We start from the raw sequence: 20,468 nt of genomic DNA on the forward strand, positions 1-20,468 counted from the left end.
ATAGGGGATTTTCCCTTTTGTGAAAGGAGCAGCGCAGCTGGATTGAGCGCTGACACCAGCAAACGTATGTAAGGAATCGGGTTGCCTGTCAGCCACATTCTTGAAGTTTGTGCTTGGCACTCAAGGAAACCAGCCTCGGCCCTAAGAGACAATACGTTAGCTGGCCTGTGTGTCGTGTCCCTGCATGCCTCATCGCTAGAGACAGCAACGCTAAGAATGTAAACGCAGCAAGCTGACAGGATATATGGCCTCCTCGGCAAAAATGCTCCCTGCTTGGAGCCACCTTCATGTCGACCAGGTCTGCCTTCCCCAAATTCTGCTGTTGACTTGTGACGTGTCTAGTCCAGTTGGGTCCATAGGGGTCTAAGCTTTGGTGATACTGTTTTCATGGAATTCCCATAAACCCTACCTTCGTGAAGGTTTCAGTGTTCAGTTTTTGTTGAAACTGTGTTTTGTCGTGCTGTCGAACTCTGTTGCGTGATACACAGAGATATATTTCTGTTATTTAGCCCATTACACACCCCCTGGTATAAATGGGGCGGGCAAAATAATAGAAACCCCTGTCAATATAATGAAATGCAGCTCAACAACACCCTAAACTACATCCCTGCGTGGTTAAACATCTTTTGTTGACTCTATATGCAATAGTAAACGCTAGAACTGTCTCCATACTTGGTTTGTGTGCTACCAGAGCTGGAGAATGTTCTGGCTGAACTCACTGATTTAGAAAACAGATGTGGGATGTTTGAATTGTTAAGGGCAGGACGAACTATGCTGAGCTGTGACATGTTATTGTAAAACATTTTGCTGATGCCTGATGTCAAATCTAATGTCGGTCATTTGTTACGTTTTTCTCGCTTAAAAAAAAAAAAAAAAAAAAGCGAGAAACTCTGACTAGAGTCAGATAAACAATTGGTTCCTTGTGTTGCATGTTTACAACAGTTTAGGTGGACTGACAATCAGGTAAACACATGCCAGTGGTGAGCCATTGCTTCTGCTAAGTTTTAGCTCGGTCCATTCCAGTCTGTCTTTTATTTATCTGTTCAACTCTGGGCTCTTTGGGGATGGAATTGGAAAGCGTGTCTGATGGAAGTGTTGAAGGTTTACTTTATTCTAGGGCCGCAACTAAAGATTATTTTCATTACCAGTGAATCTGGAGATTATTTATGCTTATGTAAGTCCTGTTTTCTTAGACCCGCAGTCCAAAACCGAAGAAAATAAGCAAATCCTCACATCGGAGAAGCTGGAACCATGAAAATAATGACGATTTCGACAACGATGGTTCGATGTTACAACTGTTGCTGATTAAATAGACTTATTGACTAATCACTTCACTTTTACAAAATCAAGCCTTTTATTCAAAAAATGTGTCCTCTCAAAAGTAACACTAAATTCTGTTATTGTGATGGTACATCTTCTAACCACTAGTGGTGGCACTCTATGCATGCAGAGCTGGATACAATCTTGCGTCTATTATAAGTTACTGCAATTAACAGTATTCATTGAATGCCTTAAGTCTACTGTAAATGCAAAGCCACAAATACTGCAGGGCAGTGTTTGCGTATGAGATGACATGACATCACATTCATGAAAAAGAACGTATCAATAAGTTTGTTTTTTTTGTTGTTGTTGTTTTGAAGTCAGCACAGTTGAAAACACTTTGGGGATCTGTAACCCCTCAGCAGAGGTGTCTGATTTGAGTGGCCAAGACCAGCCACATGGTATCCTGTTACAGTAGCTGGGTTTTCTGTGTGGCAGCTGTCGGCCCTGCAGCCATGTAGAAGGGGTCGCATCATATACGGCAGGCCCGCTCGGGATGGGCCCTTTACGTGTCAAAAAGCGCCAGCCATTCCCCTCCATGTAATCTCCATAAGCCCCCAGGGGGGTTATGGGTGTGGGGGCAGGGGTGGAAGGGATGGGCCCAGCTGTGGTGCACTCTGGCTAATGGCACTCAGCACAGATGGCAGTCCTTCATCCTCCCTTGTGTCCCTGTGTGTGTCCGTGGGTGTCCGTGTGTGTGTGTGTGTGTGTGTGTGTGTGTGTGAGAGAGAGTGACCATGTGCACAGGCCACTTTCCAACAGTGTGCATTACAATCACAAATGGACCTTAAAATCGAGAATCGCATCCATGGGGCAGCACCGCGGCATTTAGTGTCAGTTGTCAATTTTGTAATGTGGTCACATACTGATAAGCCTCTGCTGAGCTTTTAGCATGGACATGAACAGCCACTGCAATGGGCTGTCTCTGCATTACGCCTGAATGTGATTTACTTAGTTAGTCCAGCGGCAGAACAGTGAGTTTGATAAACTGTGGGTTAGTTTAGATTTGTATTGGAAAGAAGAAGTGGGTGTGTAGTATTAATGATATCATTGTTCTGCAGAGGAAGGTTTGTTTCTTGAGGAACACAAGTAGATAGATGGTTTATGCTTGTCACTGTTTAGAAGTCCCATTACTGAGAATATCAGTTTCTATTGATTGATTTTTGTATTGATTTGAGTTTCTTTTATGAGTTGTTCTTTTATTATTTCCTAAAATGTACTAATGGAAGAAACAAATGCATAACTTCCCCGTGGCGATGAGTTTCAATAAGCGGTTCCATTTTGGGTCTGGTTCCTGGTCAACGGCATGCCCAGATTCATTAAGGTCAGACGCTAACGGATCTCTTATTAACCTTTTAATTAACCTCACTCTTTTTTTTTTTTTTTTTTTCTTTATATCAGCAAAGAGAAACAGAAAACATTGGCAGCAGCTTGTGTTGTTTACGTTGGACATTAATTAGGCCGCTACTAAAACCTGTAGTGTTTCTGCCTTGTCTGCCAGCAAAAGGTGACCAGACATCTATGAGTTGCCTTTTTTTTTTTTTTTAGCCTTTAGTTTACTGCAAATGCTGAAATGTAAACCTTGTAGAATTCACTAAGGGATTCAACTACATTTGGATTTGATCAAATGCTGTCGAACCGTATTTCCTATTTCCTTTATGCCTGAGAATTTTCCTGGTTAAAAACGTACCAAACACTGGCCGTTTATGAAAGCAAATGTAAAAGCTGTCCTGACCCAAGAGATTGAATCTCCGTCACGCAAGATTGATCAGCAGTAGAGCAGCAAAGCACCTTTTTATTTATTTGAAAGTATCACAGATGATTAGATTACAAAGACGTTGTAAGTCTTTTTATTGGAATCCTATGCTCAATATGATAAAGTTGTATTGGTGCAATCATCAGCCGCCCCCTGTATACGAGGAGTAATCCAAGGCACTAAATGAGTTTTGAATACAGCTTTCTGAATGCATAATGTATGTGCCAGTCCATGGTGAGGGTCACACACAAGGCTACTGTGTTGGCTGTTGTGTAACCCCGTGAAGAGTGCCTGTCACCAGTGACTGAACGTATTCTTCCTCAATTTCTATGGTGCTAAGATGTTCCTTTCTTCCCCTCCTACCATAGTTCCTGTTTAAGAGGGGGGTTAAGAGAAGCAAAGGTTAGCTGTGCAGCCATCATCTGTCAGCTGATTACTGAGCCGCTCCTCAACTCTGCCACACATGACGGGAAAAAAGTAACAGCCTAGAGGTTTTGAGAGGATTCTGGTTGAATTCAGCAGTTCAGTGTGGGTGTTTTTTTACAAACTGCTTATCTTCGCTTGGAAAACGTGTTCTTTTTAAAAGCCAGGGTTGGAGTTCGGATCTTGTGACTGCATCACGCCATTCACATTGCTGGTACTCCGGCCTGTAATCTACATTCGGTATATCTTTATAGCCTTTTTATGGCACCTGAAATTACTGAAGTTGGCTATTCGAAAGAGTTTGATCAGCATTTTGCGCTCAGTGGCCCTTGTTGCTTCAAACCCACGCTCCTGATTTCTTTGACAGGAAGGAAAGAAATGCTGAAAAAACATCAAGACTCCCAACTGTTTTGACTAATTCCTGAGTCCAGATTTACTGCGGTTTTGAATCAACATCATTTTGATCCATTTAAAAACTAACAACTCGCTGTTCTGACTTTTTTTTTTTTTTTTTTTTTGTTTCTTGGTACTTGGCAAAGCTTGATTCGGCTTTTCTATTGTAATCCTTTTTTTTAAAGTAATTCCATGGTGATTCAAACCCTGTGCTCATTAGCAAAGATGAATTACCCTTTTGGCATTCAAAAAGCACTTCCCTACTTAAGAACAGTATCATTCTGCATTACAATAAGTGGTAATTCCTTTAGGATATCGAATCGAGAGGGTTTTTCTGTTTGCCAAGTATAAATACCTGTGGGGTTTTATCAGACAACAAAACTCCATTCAGATCAAAGTATTTTGAAGTGTTGCGTCTGTCAAAGGGTGCAAGATGAACAAACCAAGACGGAGGCACGATTGAGGGCATGGACTCCAGCTGTTAATAGTCCAGCTATGTGGCTGCCAGTGTTGTTCACAGTGGGACAAAAGGAGTGAGGCATGTCGGCCACATGTAGTCCTCGAAAAAGCTTCAGTCTCTTTTCTGACTGAGACATATTTCTATTACAAATTGTAAAATATGTTGACCCCCCTCCAAAAAGCTTTTAGCATTTACAGATAATAAATACCTGGTGTTTTCCCTTTTTGTCTTGCTACCCTTCGTTTGTTAGATCCGCAGCTCTCCATTGTGGTTTTTTGTGGTTCATCAGCATGTTCGAAGTTTGGGGATCACCTCAGCCCACAGTGTTGGCTTTGTTGATCCAGAGGCTGCTGTCCACAGCCACGGCTGGAAGTCAGACCCTCCCCTGAGTCATCCCACCCCCGGAGTAAACACGGCCCTATAAATAGAGCTCAGGGAGAAGTAAGCCAACAGCAGAATGGCAGGCATCTGTACTACACACCCCGGACTCTCAGCAGAGGCCCAGTGTGCTGTCCTGCACACACACCCTCCAAACCCCACAATCCAATGTCAAAGCCTGTGGGTACGCGTAGCACGGGGCCCCCAGTGTGATCTGTCCTGCCTGTCATCTTTGTTAGGCACAACTGGCCATTAAATGTTTCCCCTCATTACCCAGTTTTAGGCTCCTGGGACTGGATCTGTTGGTGCTGGTATGCTGCTATTCAGAGGGAGAAGGTCATGCTATGAAAGACGCATACTGGTGCCGTTCAGATACTGTGAAGGCCTGTGTGTAAATACCGTGCAGAGGAACTGGGGGACTATGAAAGATATTGAGGGACATGCTATACTGATTATTTTTCATCAATGATTAATCTTGTTTAGCTAGTTTTTTAAAGCAAAATGATGAATATTTTCTGGTTCCTCGAGCGAGAGGATTTGCTAGAATTTTTTAAATATATTTGGGTTTTAGACAGTTGGTCAGGCAAAGCAAGACATTTGAAGACATCACCTTGGAAATAGTAATGGACATTTTTCACAATTTTCTAATATTTTATTGACTAAATCATTAATCAGTTAATCAAAAAATAACCAGCAGATTAATCAAGACTGAAAAATAATCATTAGTTGCAGCCCTAAATTGTTAGTCTATAAGATTTAAAGTAACAAAAGGATTCAGTTTTTATTGTTACGAGATACAAAAAAAGCTACATATCTTCATATTAGAGAAGCTGTCATGTACAGCTGTTTTGCATTTTCATTTGAAAAATTACTTAAAACTAATAATGAATTATTAAATTTTGTCGGTTCATTTCCTCTTAAGCATCTAACTGGTCTAATCCAATTAATGGATCAATCAGCTAATAGTTTCAGTAGCAGTTTTTAAAGGGCTGACTGAATCCCCCTAGATATGTAGATGCTTTTAACAGAGGGTGAGACTAGAGCTGCAACAATTAGTCCATTTTTCGATTGACTGATATGCAGAAAATTCACCAGAAACTACTTTGACTGTTTTATATAATTGCAAACTGAATATCTTTGAGTTTTGGACCGTTGGTTGGAAAAAGCAAGTCATCCCCCTTGGGTTTATGGGAACTGTAATGTAAATTTATTTCTATTTTCTGACATTTTACCAAACGATTAATCAAGAATATAATCGACAGATTAACCTGTAACGAAATCAATCCCAGCGTTAGATGAAATTGTTCTGAACCAGTTGAATCCATCCCCCGAGTGTATGCGCAAAAACACATATTGTAGAATTTGTGGACGTCAGAGCACCAACAGTCCAAGCACTTTCCATTATCAGCTGCTGACACCACTGAGATTTTTGAATAAGGGACTAGAGTGCACCCAAGCCACTTACCTTAATTTCAGTTTTTATTCTGCTGTCAAACAATATCCACATCTCTGCTTTTGCATCAGACAGGAGCTATTCATTAAATAGAGCTGAAAAGTAACAGCAGAGCGATTCGTAACAAGTCAGCTGACTCATCTACGTTTCCTCTTTATCCTCCTCTTTTCTCCACTCCAGCGTGGTTTACCATGACAACTGAATCAGGCGCAGACTCGGAGGCAAAGCAGCCGCAGGAGAACAAGGAGACGGAGAAGGGGAATACTAAAGCGGCAGCCCAGCCCAGCCAGGAAGCAGCCGAACCCACCCTGCCTCAGAACCAGCCGGAGCAGCTTCCAGCCGCTGCCGGACACAGCACCCCGGCCAGGAAAGAACAGGTCAGCCTTTTCACAACCACATTCACCCCCTTCCTTTCTGTCTTAACTGCGCCTACAAAATATCCAGCCAGTTGTCATGAACATCTGGAGTGTAATGAAGTATCATCCACCATAATATCCACCATGCCTTTCCATAGTTTACAATGTTAATAAGATAAGTTGAGAAAACAGTAAAAACAAGTTAAAAACAAAAACAATACACACCATTCATCCCTCTCCAGAACGAATTTTGTCTTTGTATGAAAAATAGAAATGATCATAGGAGGAAAAAAATACTGACGACGTGGCCTCACTTTCCTCAGTGGCAGTTACGGCCCTGCATCAAATGCATCCGTTGACAAATAAACTTGTCCTTATCAGTGCTCTGAGCTTTTATTTTGGAAATGGGGTGAAAATGCAGATTTAGAAACCACTGACAAAATGTGCATGTTTTCATTGCCAGCTTTACATCAGATTGATTGTACTGATTAGCACAACTTCACACAGCTGTGGGAAATGAAGAACAAACTGAGCTACTGAAGTTGGTGGAAAGTAAAACCTCATGGCTTTTAGTGGTTGAGGATTTGAGATCTCTGGTTTAGGGCAAAGAAATGAACCGAAATTACCAAATGTCAGTAAAGTTTGATTGTTGTGGGACCGCCTGGTGTGGTTGACTCTGCTGATCCCTGAAGGCGGCTTTCTATAAAAAACTTCTTGCATGTCAAAAAAAAAAAAAAATCCCCAAAACAAACATTTTTTTTTTTTTTTTTTAGAGCAACGGTCATCTCTAAATTAATCTAGTTGAGTCACCCTGTTTGGAAAGCAAGGTTGTAAATGTCTTTTTTTTTGCAAGATAGTTGATCTTATAATTTCCATCAAGTTGGCCCATAAACAGCAGCAATGATGTGATGATTATTTGCTGTTAAATTTGATGAACAAAAAACATGATCCACCAATGGGCTTGTGGACCAAATAGGTATTTTTATATTCTGGTATAAAACAGTGGAAAACCCAGTGTTTCAGACCAGTTTTTTTCGTCTCTGTTATGAATAAAAGTTTAGCCTGTGGCTTTTCCATGTTATATAGGCCAACAGGTCAGGTAGCCTCTGAGGTTATCTGAACAACAGAAGTGCTTGTCTGCATATTTTGGCCCAAACAACCTCCTGGGCTCATGATCTAATCGATCTGTAGATTGAATTTCCAATTATTTTAAACTACAGTCTCAGACAGATGCCTGCTTATTCCCTAATTTACTACTTGAAAGGAAAACATTGTTGGCCAGCTGTGCATGAATACAGATTTGGTCTTCAGTATGGGCAGCCTTTTGCAATCACAAATTTGTTACTGATATAGCTCAAGGGCACTACTTTATCCCAAACAAATCACTTGAATTACCTGCAGCACTCAAGACTGGAGCATCCTTCTGGTGTGTTGCTTTAAAGAACCCCACGTGCACAAGCTTAAAAACAACCCAATTTAGTTCTAGGACATGTTTATTCATTGCACAAGATTTTGAAACCCATTTACATTTTTGTTTTTCATCGAGCCAAAATTGATCTGGCGATGGGTATATCTTAAGTAGCCGAGAACATTTTCAAAATCCGAATGAAAATTAGGTTGTAAGAGGTTTGACTGATGTTCGGTGTATGTACGTTTTCAGAGTGCATCAGTGTAGGGGTTAGCTCTGACATGTCCTGTCTTATCATTTATGCTTTTTACGTGACGTTGTAGGCATGTAGCTGATGGTTGTATCTGACTGCAACACGGGATTAATTTTAAACTTGTAGATGTCTGTCACAAGAAACCGGTATTAACAGGTCAAAAGTTCAAAGTCACAACAGCCAGATGTGGAAGTGTTAAGAAAAGCATAGTTGTTCTTGAGACAGTCTCGCCTTCTTATGATCTGCCTTGTGTGTGAGCATGTAACTGCAATTTGAGCGAGCTCAGGCTCACGACCCCAACGACCTAGAAGTGTGGCTTATAGCATGATGTGGGAAAATGAAGTATTGAAATTGGGTGTTCAATGAAGAGAAGAAATAGCGCGTGAGTTTTTACACGTGAATCGCAGTGGGCTGTTACGAGAGAGCAGCAGAAGGCGAGGTGATGGGATAGATTCATTATGTCCCAGGCGAGGCGAAATCATAACATTAATGTTTTAATGTCAAAGCTACACTTGCATAACTTGGGCTGGGCCAGACGATGATGCATATACTGTACTTGAGATGATAGAAATTGGTGAACATCTGAGTTTTTGTCACACTGTGTATACAGAGGTCCCTATCTGAGTAATGTTTTTAGTTGCATCAGACCACCACTGACAATGTTTGATTTTAGGGATTTTTTTCCCATGAATGTGACGGAGAGCTCATGTTTTTCCTGGATACATATTTGATATGTAGTTTTCCAAAAAACAAGACTGTGCTAGCAGCTCTGTGAGGCTGTACTTCTGCACATCGGCGTGCTAACATGCTCTCAATGCACATGCTAACATGTGGATGTCAAGCAGGTATTATGTTTAACTTATTCACCACCTTAGTTTGGCATGTTAGCGTGATAAAATTTGCTAATCAGCACTTAACACAAGGTACATCTGAGGTTGATGGGAATGTCAATAGTTTGTTAAATGGAATTATTGGACAAATAGAAAATTTGACCTGATGATGGTGTTAGATGGTCAGGGCATCAAAATTATAACAATTAATCATTGGGGGATCACAAGCATCTGTACAAATTTCTTTGGAACCTATCCAATAGCTGTTGAGATATTTCAGTCTGGACCATGGTGACACACCGACATTGCAATCCCGAAGGCACTGCCACTGGCATTGCTAGAATTTTTTTTTTTTTTTTTTTTTTTTTTAAATGTATAGTTTGTTTGCTGCCAGCATCCCTTAAAATCCATTTATCCTGATGGTACAGGCCTCGTCATGTCACACTCAGGGTGGTGGATTATGCTCCGCTATTGTCGGAGCTGTGTGAGTCGGCAGGAACATGCCTGAGTGAAGTCACGGCACTGTCAGTCTTTGCTGTGAGGGTTCACATATGAATGAAGTGGCCACTGTTTACAGCTTCTCTACTTTCATACATCTGTGGTGCGTGTCTCTATAGTCGATAAATCTTCCATAAATGCTTGAAATTCATCCTTTTGGTATTTCTCGGAAATTCTAAGTAAATCAAATCCAAATTATGCTCTCACTTTAAATCTCATGCTCTCTAAAAGAGATCATAATTTTCTTCTGTGATTACATCTGAATGGGTCCACAGGGAGAACTGGTCCACACAAGCTACAGTCGATACTGTGGGAACATTGTGATGGATATAGCCTGAAGAAAAATAGAAAAAGAAATTTTCAATATAGGACTGAAAAGGGCCATTAAAATCCACTTTGTGTGAAAGTAAGAAGGAAAAAATGTCTCAGACACAGAGGCTTCTTTTTCGGTCAGGAAGGCTTAGTTTTCAACGAAGTGGAAAATTGGATTTTCTCGGTTTAAGACAAAATGGCGGTACACCTCTAGGTCTTCTCAGTGGGACCTGATTACATTCACTCAGGGTCCTGGTCTTTATTTTTAGGGTTTGAACATGTGACCGAACTGCTGGTTTTGTCAAAGACAGCTACACTAAGTAACGGACATTAGGGGAAGTCTGAGGCAGTTAGGTAAGGAAATGGTGCACAGGAGGTATTTTTCATTTCTGGTCTCTGAACAAATTCGGCCTCGAAAGCATTGAATTCTTGATCAGGATGCCTTAGTTCACCCAGTAAAACTGATTAGTTATTACCTTGTTCCGTTCTCTCAGGAGCAGCAGGAAGACGACCAGTTCTCTCACAGGTCGTCCACCAGTCGCCTGTCCAGGTCTCCTTTGAGAGGAGTGAAGAAGGTGAAGATGATGCAGTGTAAAGTCACCCTGCTGGACGGCTCCGACTACACGCTCAGTGTGGAGGTGAGAGGGGCAGTGGAAGTGGGCACCGTGTGATTCGTTAAAGCTCTTTTGGTTTTACTGCATCAGAAGAGCGAGGGTAGATTTTAAAGGTGTTGCGTGTAGCTTTTAAGCTGAACGCCCATTTTCACATAACGTAAGGCTCCAGCTGCTTTTTTTTTTTTTTTTCACTACTGGGTCATTTTTACCACGTTGTTTCACGGCACATTAATCTGAAAGAGATGTAACCCACAAGTTAACAGTTTAGAGCCAAAAGCGCTGCGATTGGATTTGTTAAAGGTTAATAGGTGCTGTTTCAGTTTGAAATGATATACAAGTGCTTTTCACTGTAGGTAGTTGTTCGAAATTAATTTGCCTTGAAGCAATGGAGCAGTACTAATGACACTTGCAGCACATGAGTTATATCAGTTTATAATGGCTGTAATTAGACCGAGACTGAAATTTCCTTATGTTTTTTAAGCAGTTCTATTTAGAACATGTGTTCTTGAGTTAATGTACTGATTATAAGTGAAAACGTTTTCATAAGTAGTTTTTTCTCAATGGTCCAATATAGGATCGTTTGTTAAATAAAAACAATTAGACTCTATAAATAGAGACGGTACAGATTACACATTGTTACAGATGTGACGTGTATAGGGCATCATCATAAGCTTACAAACTCAGTTAAAAATGTTTTCAAGTTTGAAAGTAGTGCACCTTACTTTAGTTTTCACTATTTTGGGTTCTGTTGCGCTGTAGCTTACTTAAGCTGGAGGCCTATATGATATTTGCTGTTTTATTCAACATGGCTCTGTGTATGCAAAGTAAAACCATACGCCCTTTTCTTAGCAGAAAAAGGAAGGGACAGGGTTCATGGGAAAGTTTTTCTTCATTTCAATAAACAAATAATGCAACACGTGGGTTCCCAAACTTTAAAATTATGGTCCATAGAGGACAGCAACTTCAATTTCTGCATTGATATTTAAATACAAAAATGTGTCCCACAAAGACTTTCTTATAAGGAAGGTTCGTGCCTGAATTTCTCTGTGTATCAGTGTTGTAATACTCGGCCTGCTGTAAATAAATAGAATAAAAATGTGCTATTTTGGCAATCCTTCTTAGAAGTGGGGATTTCATGGATTTTGCTGTGCATTTACATTTGCATTGTGTCAAATTGCTTTTGGGGATTTGTTTTTCCTCCAAAGCTGCTTCTCTGTGTAGTCTTTAGAGAAAAAAAAATTTATATAACGGTTCTTAAATGTTAAGTTCTCACTTCAAAGCTCATCCACTATCCAGAAATAAACCCTATGAGGAAAGGAGAACCAACCATCAGTGAAAAACATGTGTCTTTGTGTTGTAAATGTGAAGCTTGCCATCCCAGCGGTGTGGCTTTTATCATAATGTGGAAAAATTAAATATGGAGGTGGGATGTTTGGTGAGGAGAAGAAGTAGAGCATGAGCTGGTTGTTAATCATGATGGGTTGGAAGGAGAGAGTAGGGTGAGGTTTTTGAATGGATTCATTATTTTCTGGCCTGGATAATGTAGCAAAAGTGCACAAGTTAACAAATTAAATGTTTTAAATTTAATTGACAGATTTAGTTTCATTACTATAGAATGGCAGCCAGAATAAAGCTGTGATATTTTGACAGTTCCATATCCTGAGTCTTGTGTGGTTTAGGTGGATTTCACTGTACATTTCCATTTTTATTGTGGCACATTGCTGTTTAAGGCCCCCCCCCCCCCGTGCAGCACTATGTAGCTTTGACTGGTACAATTATTCTGATTATCTTTAGCTCTTACATTTCAATTATTCACAAATAACACCGCTAATCAAAGTAGAGCCCACAGTCAAGGAAAATGTCGTTTTGTTGTAATTATAAGTGTAGGAGCTCCACAGCGTAATAGCTGTTTTCGGCCTTCAAACAGTCTTTCTTTCTTAGATTGTTATGAATTCAGGAATAAATCTGACCAGTGAACCTATCTGACATTTCACCCTGACGTTTTTAGCAGTATGAAGTTGGCCGTTTCTCAAAGTTACGAGACTTTCGACTTTTGTACTTTTTCCCAAAATATGTGTGCGAGCTGAAGGCAAGAACCCAGACCCTTCTCCTGAAGTCTCCCTTGAGCAGATTCCTCCCCACCAGGGGTTTGGACAGAGGGATTAGCCGACTGTTTTGGTGGCGGTGAGGTGAGGGGCTCTGACCGTGAAATGGGAGCATTTGTTGGAGGGAATCGGTGTCATTGACTCTGCGCATTGGCTTGATTACGTGATGTCCCACTGTGGCCAAGGCTTTCAAGAGACAGACTTTTAAAGGAACCGTCAAACTGAACGCAGCAAAAGCCAATACATCCACGACTTTTAGTCCCTAATGTGGGTAAAGCTCCGAAGACACTGGATCCTACCCTTCCCATAATGCAATCTAGTTGTCTTTCGTTAGACCCTCTCTGCCTGGTCCTTTTTAAACTCCACACACAGTAACTTTTTTTTTAAAACTAAAACTTTTCTTCAAGTCAAAACTGAGAGAACCCGTACAACACCAGGGGTTTTATTTCATTTTCCAACTAGTACCCCTTATGATGTGTAAAATTGGTACCATCCACCTTTTTAATAGATGGGATAACACCAGACAGCGAATAAATATGAGTTATTAGTGTTCTCTTGGGCCTACGTTATAAAATATGGTCAGGTGAAAAACACAAGAATGCGTATTCTTCATCAAGGAGTTAGATTTTCTCCTCAGAAAAAAAGATGGTAAATGATTGATTAATTATCCTGCGGGTATATGGAGTTTAAGCTACATAAGATTACATTATATAGACCACAGTTGAGCTTTTACTTGATCCACAACAACCTTCCGAATTATCATTTAATCTGTTGGGACCCCCTTGAAAGCAAGATGATACATCCCAAAGGGATTTATCCTTTTATATAATAAGTCTGACTAACCCCCTGGTAATGTGCGGCTCTTACAAAAACACACTGAAGAACTGTAAACATCGCCATTTACAGTGTGCATTTGTGTCTAATAGAGTATTAAATCACCATGTCCCATCTGTTTACTATCCTGCGATCTCCAGTTCTGGCCCCCCTGCCAGGGCTACCTGGGTCTCACCCCACTTCATCGTGTCCCAACACTGACACCAGGCTAACCCTGGATTAGAGTTCCTTAGAGGGGATGTGCATATAAACCGGAATCACTGAGTTATGTGTTCCACATCTTATCATAAAGCATCTCACACACATTTACAATTATATCATTTCTTTATTAGGCTGATGCTGGGGGCTCATTGTCAGCAATAATTAATTTTTTAAGTCATTTATCAGGCAGAAATGAAAAACATTTGCTGTTTCCAGCTGCTTCTCTTTTATATAATTTAGGGCTGCCGCTAACAGTTACTTTCATTATTGATTAATCTACCAGTTATTTTACTGACGAACCATTTGGTCTGTAACATAGTGAGAACGTTGCGAGAAATGCCCATTTTTCCAAAACCCAAACCTATTCGGTTTACTCTCTCAGAAGACGATGAAAACCTGAAATCACTCGCATTCGTGAAGCTGGAACCTGTAACTTTGTCACATTTGTTTGAAAAATTACTTTAATGGTTATTTGATTATCAAAAAAGTTTCTGATCCATTTATTTTATAGATTTAACTGATTTTGTGCAAAAAAAACAACAACTTACTGCCAGTTGCAGGCGTTCTAAGGACACTCCAGCGAGCCTTTGTGTTATCAGTTACACAACCGCATCTGAATGGCAGTCTGATCCGCTTCTTCACGCGGTCGTGACAGAATCGGCCGCCTTTTCAAAGCGCGATAATGCAAACTCAGGCTGTGCTAATTGATTCAGTGGGGATGCGCTGGGCATGAGTCATACCTGGGTGATGCTGGTAGTTGGACAATACGCCTAATCAGACCAACAGTGTCTTCATGGGTGTATATCATACAATAGGTACTAATACGGACTCAAAGGGAGTCATTAAAAAAAAAAAAAAAAAACATCCATCACAATAAAAAGCAACAGGCATCAAATCAAACAGCTGGTTAGTTGCCCGATCCCCAGAGGAGTTGTCATAGCAACCAGTAAGGCTCAGGCATGACCAGTCATAATAGTTGCCTGAAACTTTAAGAAAAAAAATGATGATAATAATCTGTATGAAAGTGTCCTAACACCTAGGTTGAATCGCAGCAGAAGCTACGGTAGGTGAACTTATGGTGTTTGACACAGTGATACGATTGAGGTCAGAGGATCCTCAGATAATTGCCAAGGAATCCTGATCCTCCTCCCAGTCCCGTTTGAAACTGGTCTAGAATGTCAGGATTTGACATTTTTTATCTCCATGACCTTGTGGTTTTCCATATCAACTCAATTTTCTCCTCTGGGAAAAATGTCTGCACTAATCGTTTCATTTCATTTTCTGCTGAACCTCCTCCGCTTCACTTCAGAGGGTGTTATGGTTATGGTCTCAGTGGAGGGGGGAAACTCCCCCGTCTCACTGTGTTGTTGTTATAAATCTTTGGCACATTTTTGAAAATCCCTTTTAATTTAGATGCACATCTTTATCCAGCCTCTAAACTGCATGCTAATTGTTGTCTTTTAATTAGAGCTTCAACAATTAGTTGCATAATCCGCAACTATTTTGATAATCTGGTAATCGTTGAAGTTTTTGGGGGGTTTTTTTTAAGCAAAAATGCCAAAGATTCTCTGTTTCTGCAGATTCTCCAATGTGAGGACTTGCTGGTTTTCTGTTTTATGTCATTGTAAACTAAATTCTTTGGGTTTTGGATTTTTTGATGGACAAAACATGACGTCAAATTAAATTAACAAATGCTCTGGGAAAATGTGAAAGGCATTTTTCACCATTTTATAGACCAAGTGATTAATCTGCAGATTCTTTTTTTTTTTTTTTTCAATTGATCAATAATGAAAATAGTGGTTAGTTGTAGACCGACCTTTGAATACATTGTTTGGTGATGTAAATCATGAGTCTCCCATGTCTGATTCTTCTGCACTTTGCGATCAAATTTCCCTCCTTCCTTTCCTTTCCTGCTGTTTTCATTCTCCTTAACAAGCCCGGTGAAGGCAGAGTACACGCCAGATCAGTCAGCTGCATCTGTTGCACTCCTAACATATTTACTACACTTACCGTAGCCATATCTCTCAGACAGCCATGTGACTAAGCCTAAAGAGGGGTTTTCGGATCGCAATCTGTCCTGCATGTGTCAGTAAAGCCAGGGTTAAGTGTTGCACTGAGAAGCCACTTGTCACAGCAAGGCAGCGGTAGTCTGACATGACTGTGCTAATTCCCTCTGAGATGCTCTGGCGGGATTAACTCTCTGCCACCAGCTGCTTCATGGCTCTGTTAAAATCACACACATGCCCCGGATTTTTTTCTCGTAAAGAGGATGTTTATACGCTTCCAGTAAGTGCGCGGATACTCGTACAAATATACCGCGCTGTTTGTGTTGCAAACCTGCCAGATGTGTGTGTTTACATCCACGTGGGCCGTCATGTCGTGGAATATGGGAATCTGACAGATGCATTGGCGTGTCATGACTCCTGCTGATAGAATGTGGCGGTGGCCTTCAGCGTGTCCAGATGTGATGAGCTGGCTGTGGCTCTTTCCGGTTTGTTGCAACTCGGGTCTTAAAACATCCTATGTGAGCTGGCCAAATGAGTCCGTGACGTCGCGGAGGAGACTGAGCTCCAGCCGATGACATCCGGCACTCTGCTAGCGATGTGCAATCGACCGGTGCCGAGCCTTCATATGGCTGAATGTTCACCTCGAGCTTAAGAAAGTGTGTTTATACCATATTGTGTTTATATATAAGGAATTGATTCAGCGTGGCCCGGTCGGTCGAACACTGCTCTGGTACCCTGAGGGTTAGCCGCTGCTCATCATCATGTTGTTATTGTAATGAAAAAAATCACATTACTGCTCTGCAAAAATGAGTTTAGAATTAAATTTTCATTTAATTGACTCCAGATAGGAGAATATTGCATTAGCAAATTCAACAGCCTGTTATGTTTTCTTGTGTTGTCTTTACTTTTTTTATGTAAATGTTTTCGTTTTGTTTTTGTTGTTTTTTTTTTTTAATTGTTGAAAATAGTTTGGATGCACAAATCTTACCACCCGAAACATTTGTTCCGCAAAAGCACACAGTCCATTCTTGAAAGTGTTTTTATTATTTAACAATCCTTGATCCTTATCCTCCATATGAAAAATCAACAAAAACAAAAAAAGGAGTAGACATATCTGTAAAACACTTTTTTTCTCATGCAAAATAACATCCCGATTCAATTTTAGGTGGTGACACAAGATGGAGCAATGCATACTGCTTTCAGTGTATTGTCAAATGACTCTGCATTGAATACCTGTTTTGTTTTTGTGTTGTTGTTTTTTCCCCCCTCCCTTTCACAGAAACGATCCAAGGGACAGGTGCTCTTTGATAAAGTGTGTGATCACCTCAATCTACTGGAGAGAGACTACTTTGGAATCACATACAGAGATGTAGAGAACCAGAAGGTAATCGACAGTATACTCTGCTGATAATCATCTTAATTGGCCTGTTAGGAATGACCTAGAAATGTACACTAAACTAAAGTAAAATCCTCAAAATGGCACTGAAATTTAGTAACATAAAGGGCTTTTGGAAAGTTTTAGTGTCAGTGTCTTTGAGAAATTTACAAGATGACTCTGCTAAACATGCTGAGCATCTTTGCGATTGACGATGTCTGATTCATTTATTTAATGTCCTTAGACAGTGAAGATGTCCTACTTCAGGAACTCTGGTTGTCAGTAATATGCTCGCAGACTGGTGATTAATGCTTTTCATCTGTGGTTGTCTGCTGCAGAATTGGCTGGACCCCTCCAAGGAGCTGAAGAAGCAGATTAGGAGTAAGTCCCGTATCCTAATGAAGCCAGTCAAGTATTTTTTCCAGATTTGCCTAATTGTCCCAAACGAGGTGCATTCAGCTGAAAGAAATGCTGCTTTTTGATCATTTAATTTTCTTTCTATGTCTCAGCTGGTCCCTGGAACTTTGCTTTCAACGTAAAGTTTTACCCTCCAGACCCCTCCCAGCTGACGGAGGATATCACAAGGTGAGTTAGCAGTTCATTTAGAATGACTGTTATGTGACTGGTGGTGGTGGTGGACGTTCCTGTCTTAAATGTTTTAAAGTGTGTCACTGTTCATTGGTGCTTCTTATAGGTGGACTATGATTTTGGTGCCAGAAAATGTGTGTTATTATGTAAATAAAAATATATTTTTAAAAAACCCTCAAAAGGCTTTCAAAGACACATAAGAGCATCCGGACAAAATTATTTTACTGTTTTGTTACTCTGTCTCTACTCCCTCTCGCAGGTACTACCTGTGCCTGCAGCTAAGAGATGATGTGGTTTCGGGTCGCCTGCCCTGCTCCTTTGCCACCCACACGGTGCTGGGCTCCTACACGGTGCAGTCTGAACTGGGAGACTACGACCCCGAGGAACTGGGCAGCGACTACATCAGCGAGCTGCGCTTCGCACCCAACCAGACCAAAGAGCTCGAGGAGAAGGTCATGGAACTCCACAAGACCTACAAGTTAGTCTCAAAATCATTTCCAAAAGGTCGTTTTATACTGAGCTTGAACTGTAGAGCTTTTCAAATCTTTTAAACAGTCCTGGACCTGGTACTGGTCTTGATTTGTATAATTCAATTACACATACGGATGCTTATGAGATAATAGTGAATAACAGACGCAGTTCAAGATTTGTAAAGGTTATTGGTGGACAGATTCTTGATTTTTGGGAAGGTATGAAATGCTTTCGATTTTTCTCAACCAAATGATACAAAATTAAAGATGTGAAATTTTATCTGTGTAGCTGTAGTTTTCAGGTCATAGGTGTACAGCCCTTCTGTTAATGCCCCTGAAAATCGGATTTCAAATTTCTAAAGATTTCTCTTCAGCATTAAATAATCATGAGTAAATAAGCAACCACACAGGTAAAAGGTAAAAAATCATTTATTGGTATTATTTATTTAGAGTTTAACACTCCAAAACGCAGCTAATCTGCTTTTATTAAGACTGTATAGGTGTGGTTTTAATCAGATTCAATTGGCAGTGGCCTGATAACATCAGCAAACAACCCACAACTGCCATCGGATTTGGATTTGAATGCCGTTGAACTCCCATTGGTGCACAAACATTTACTATGAGAGTCCTTGCATCGAAATCTATCATATGAAACCACCAAAACTGTTCCAACTTTGGCAGGAAATTTTAAGCTCACATAAGACCCTGTTACTCATAATATGAAGCCGATTGGGAAAATAGGTCTTCAGGACCTTTTAAGCCTTAAATCCTTATGTCAGACAGTCAGGCTACCTGAGTGATGTTAATATCCGGGAATTATAATCTGCTTTGAAAGGCAGCATGTCTGTAGACGTTGGATTTGTGTTTTCTTATAAATGGATCTAGCTGGCTGTCCTTTTTGTCTGAGCCCCCCCATTCTCTCACTGTATTACAATGATTTGTGTGTAATTTGATGCAGGCCTGTCTCGCCCAGTGGGTGGAGCGAGGCAGGGACAGTGCTAGGATTAGGGTCTCTCTCCAGGCCATCTATGCTAAAAATGGATGCACTCATGATAGTCTGTGGCACTTCAGTTAAAAGCACCCATAAAAAAAAAAAAAAAACATTTTCCAAATAGCTTTTATGCAATAAATCTGTGCATCATCCCTGTTTTAGATCTCATTGGACTCTAAATCTGAAGTCTTGCATATTCACATTGCTCTGAAAGCATCAACTCTTTCTTTGCTTTACTTGATCTCGTTGACCTCAGACTGTGTCTGATCTGTCCTGTCTTATCAGGGGGATGACACCGGCAGAAGCAGAGATGCACTTCCTGGAAAACGCCAAGAAGCTCTCCATGTACGGTGTAGACCTCCACCATGCCAAGGTAGCAAGTCACCACAGACTTTTAACTCCTTGTACGGAGTTTAAAAAATGTATTTTCTCTCACCAGTCAAACTAAATTTAAAAATTGAAGATGGCTCATCATAGCTGTAGATGTAGTTTCTGTTATCTTTTTTTTTTGTTTTTGTTTAATACCATCTTGAAAAATCATCCACTTTTCCACTTTCACAAGTTAGCATGCTAGATGATTAAAGCAGTTTCCAAAAAATTGAACCAGAATGTCTGTTTCAAGCCCCTATGCTTAGCTGAGCTAACCGGCTGCCGGGTGTAGCTGCATATGTACCGTACGGAAACAAGAGTGGTGTCATTCCTCTCACCTAACTCTCGGCGAGACGGTGAATAAGTGTGTTTCCCGACATGCTGGAAGTATTCCAAGCAGTTTCTGTAACTGAGTCATTTCGCTCATGTCTCCAGTAATGGTGGGTGTCTCCGAGATGCATTAAGAAGTGTTCAAGTGGTTAAATAAAATGTTTTGTGTTCCCTATGTGCAATCTTAAACTTAACACATTCCAATCATGCAGTCAATAGTGACGCTTGCCTCCGCAATGCTGCTGCATCAGAAACATCATGGCTGCCACAGAAATGCCTCAGTTTAACATGCCTCTGCTGCACTGCTGATTGACTGACTGACATTATATCACTGCTGCGTTTGTGGATTTGGGGCTGAAGGGCGGAGGGATGATGGGGTAGGATGGCGTGGGGTCTCGTTGAGCCCAGCTCGACTCGAATGACGTTTCTTGCCGTTTCTAATCTGCCGGCCAGATGGGATCAAACAGATCGTTAGAGCACAGGCGGTATCTCGAGCGCTGGAGTACGACAGCAGGACCATTGTCATCGTAAAAGAAGATTACAACCATCGGCCTCGAGATGAAACTGTTATCAAAGGCGTTTTGAAAGTCAAAATGAGTCTAGATGTGATTGATGGGGAGGATATTGCCTTTGCAGATTTAGATCAGTATGGAGGAGATGACAGAGATGAGGAAGTAGCCTTGATCAAACTGAGTAGACATCAATGCTCAGTGTCGGTTCTGTGAGTCGTAGTTTTGATACACAA

General features: G+C 40.8%; 1 protein-coding gene across 3 annotated transcripts in view; it reads left to right on the forward strand.

Moving 5' to 3' along the window:
- LOC120798468 (band 4.1-like protein 3) overlaps positions 1-20,468 on the forward strand; it is a 53,267-nt gene that overhangs the window by 12,355 nt on the left and 20,444 nt on the right. For all 3 annotated transcript variants that reach the window (XM_040142720.1, XM_040142721.1, XM_040142722.1), the window contains exons 2-8: positions 6,364-6,560; positions 10,335-10,478; positions 16,880-16,984; positions 17,314-17,356; positions 17,485-17,560; positions 17,823-18,041; positions 19,310-19,397. In XM_040142720.1, the coding sequence (XP_039998654.1) occupies positions 6,364-6,560; positions 10,335-10,478; positions 16,880-16,984; positions 17,314-17,356; positions 17,485-17,560; positions 17,823-18,041; positions 19,310-19,397 (872 nt within the window). The remainder of the gene's footprint in view (positions 1-6,363; positions 6,561-10,334; positions 10,479-16,879; positions 16,985-17,313; positions 17,357-17,484; positions 17,561-17,822; positions 18,042-19,309; positions 19,398-20,468) is intronic.

The sequence above is a fragment of the Xiphias gladius genome, chromosome 14 (assembly GCF_016859285.1).
Source record: "Xiphias gladius isolate SHS-SW01 ecotype Sanya breed wild chromosome 14, ASM1685928v1, whole genome shotgun sequence".
In the NCBI taxonomy this organism is placed as follows: domain Eukaryota; kingdom Metazoa; phylum Chordata; class Actinopteri; order Istiophoriformes; family Xiphiidae; genus Xiphias; species Xiphias gladius.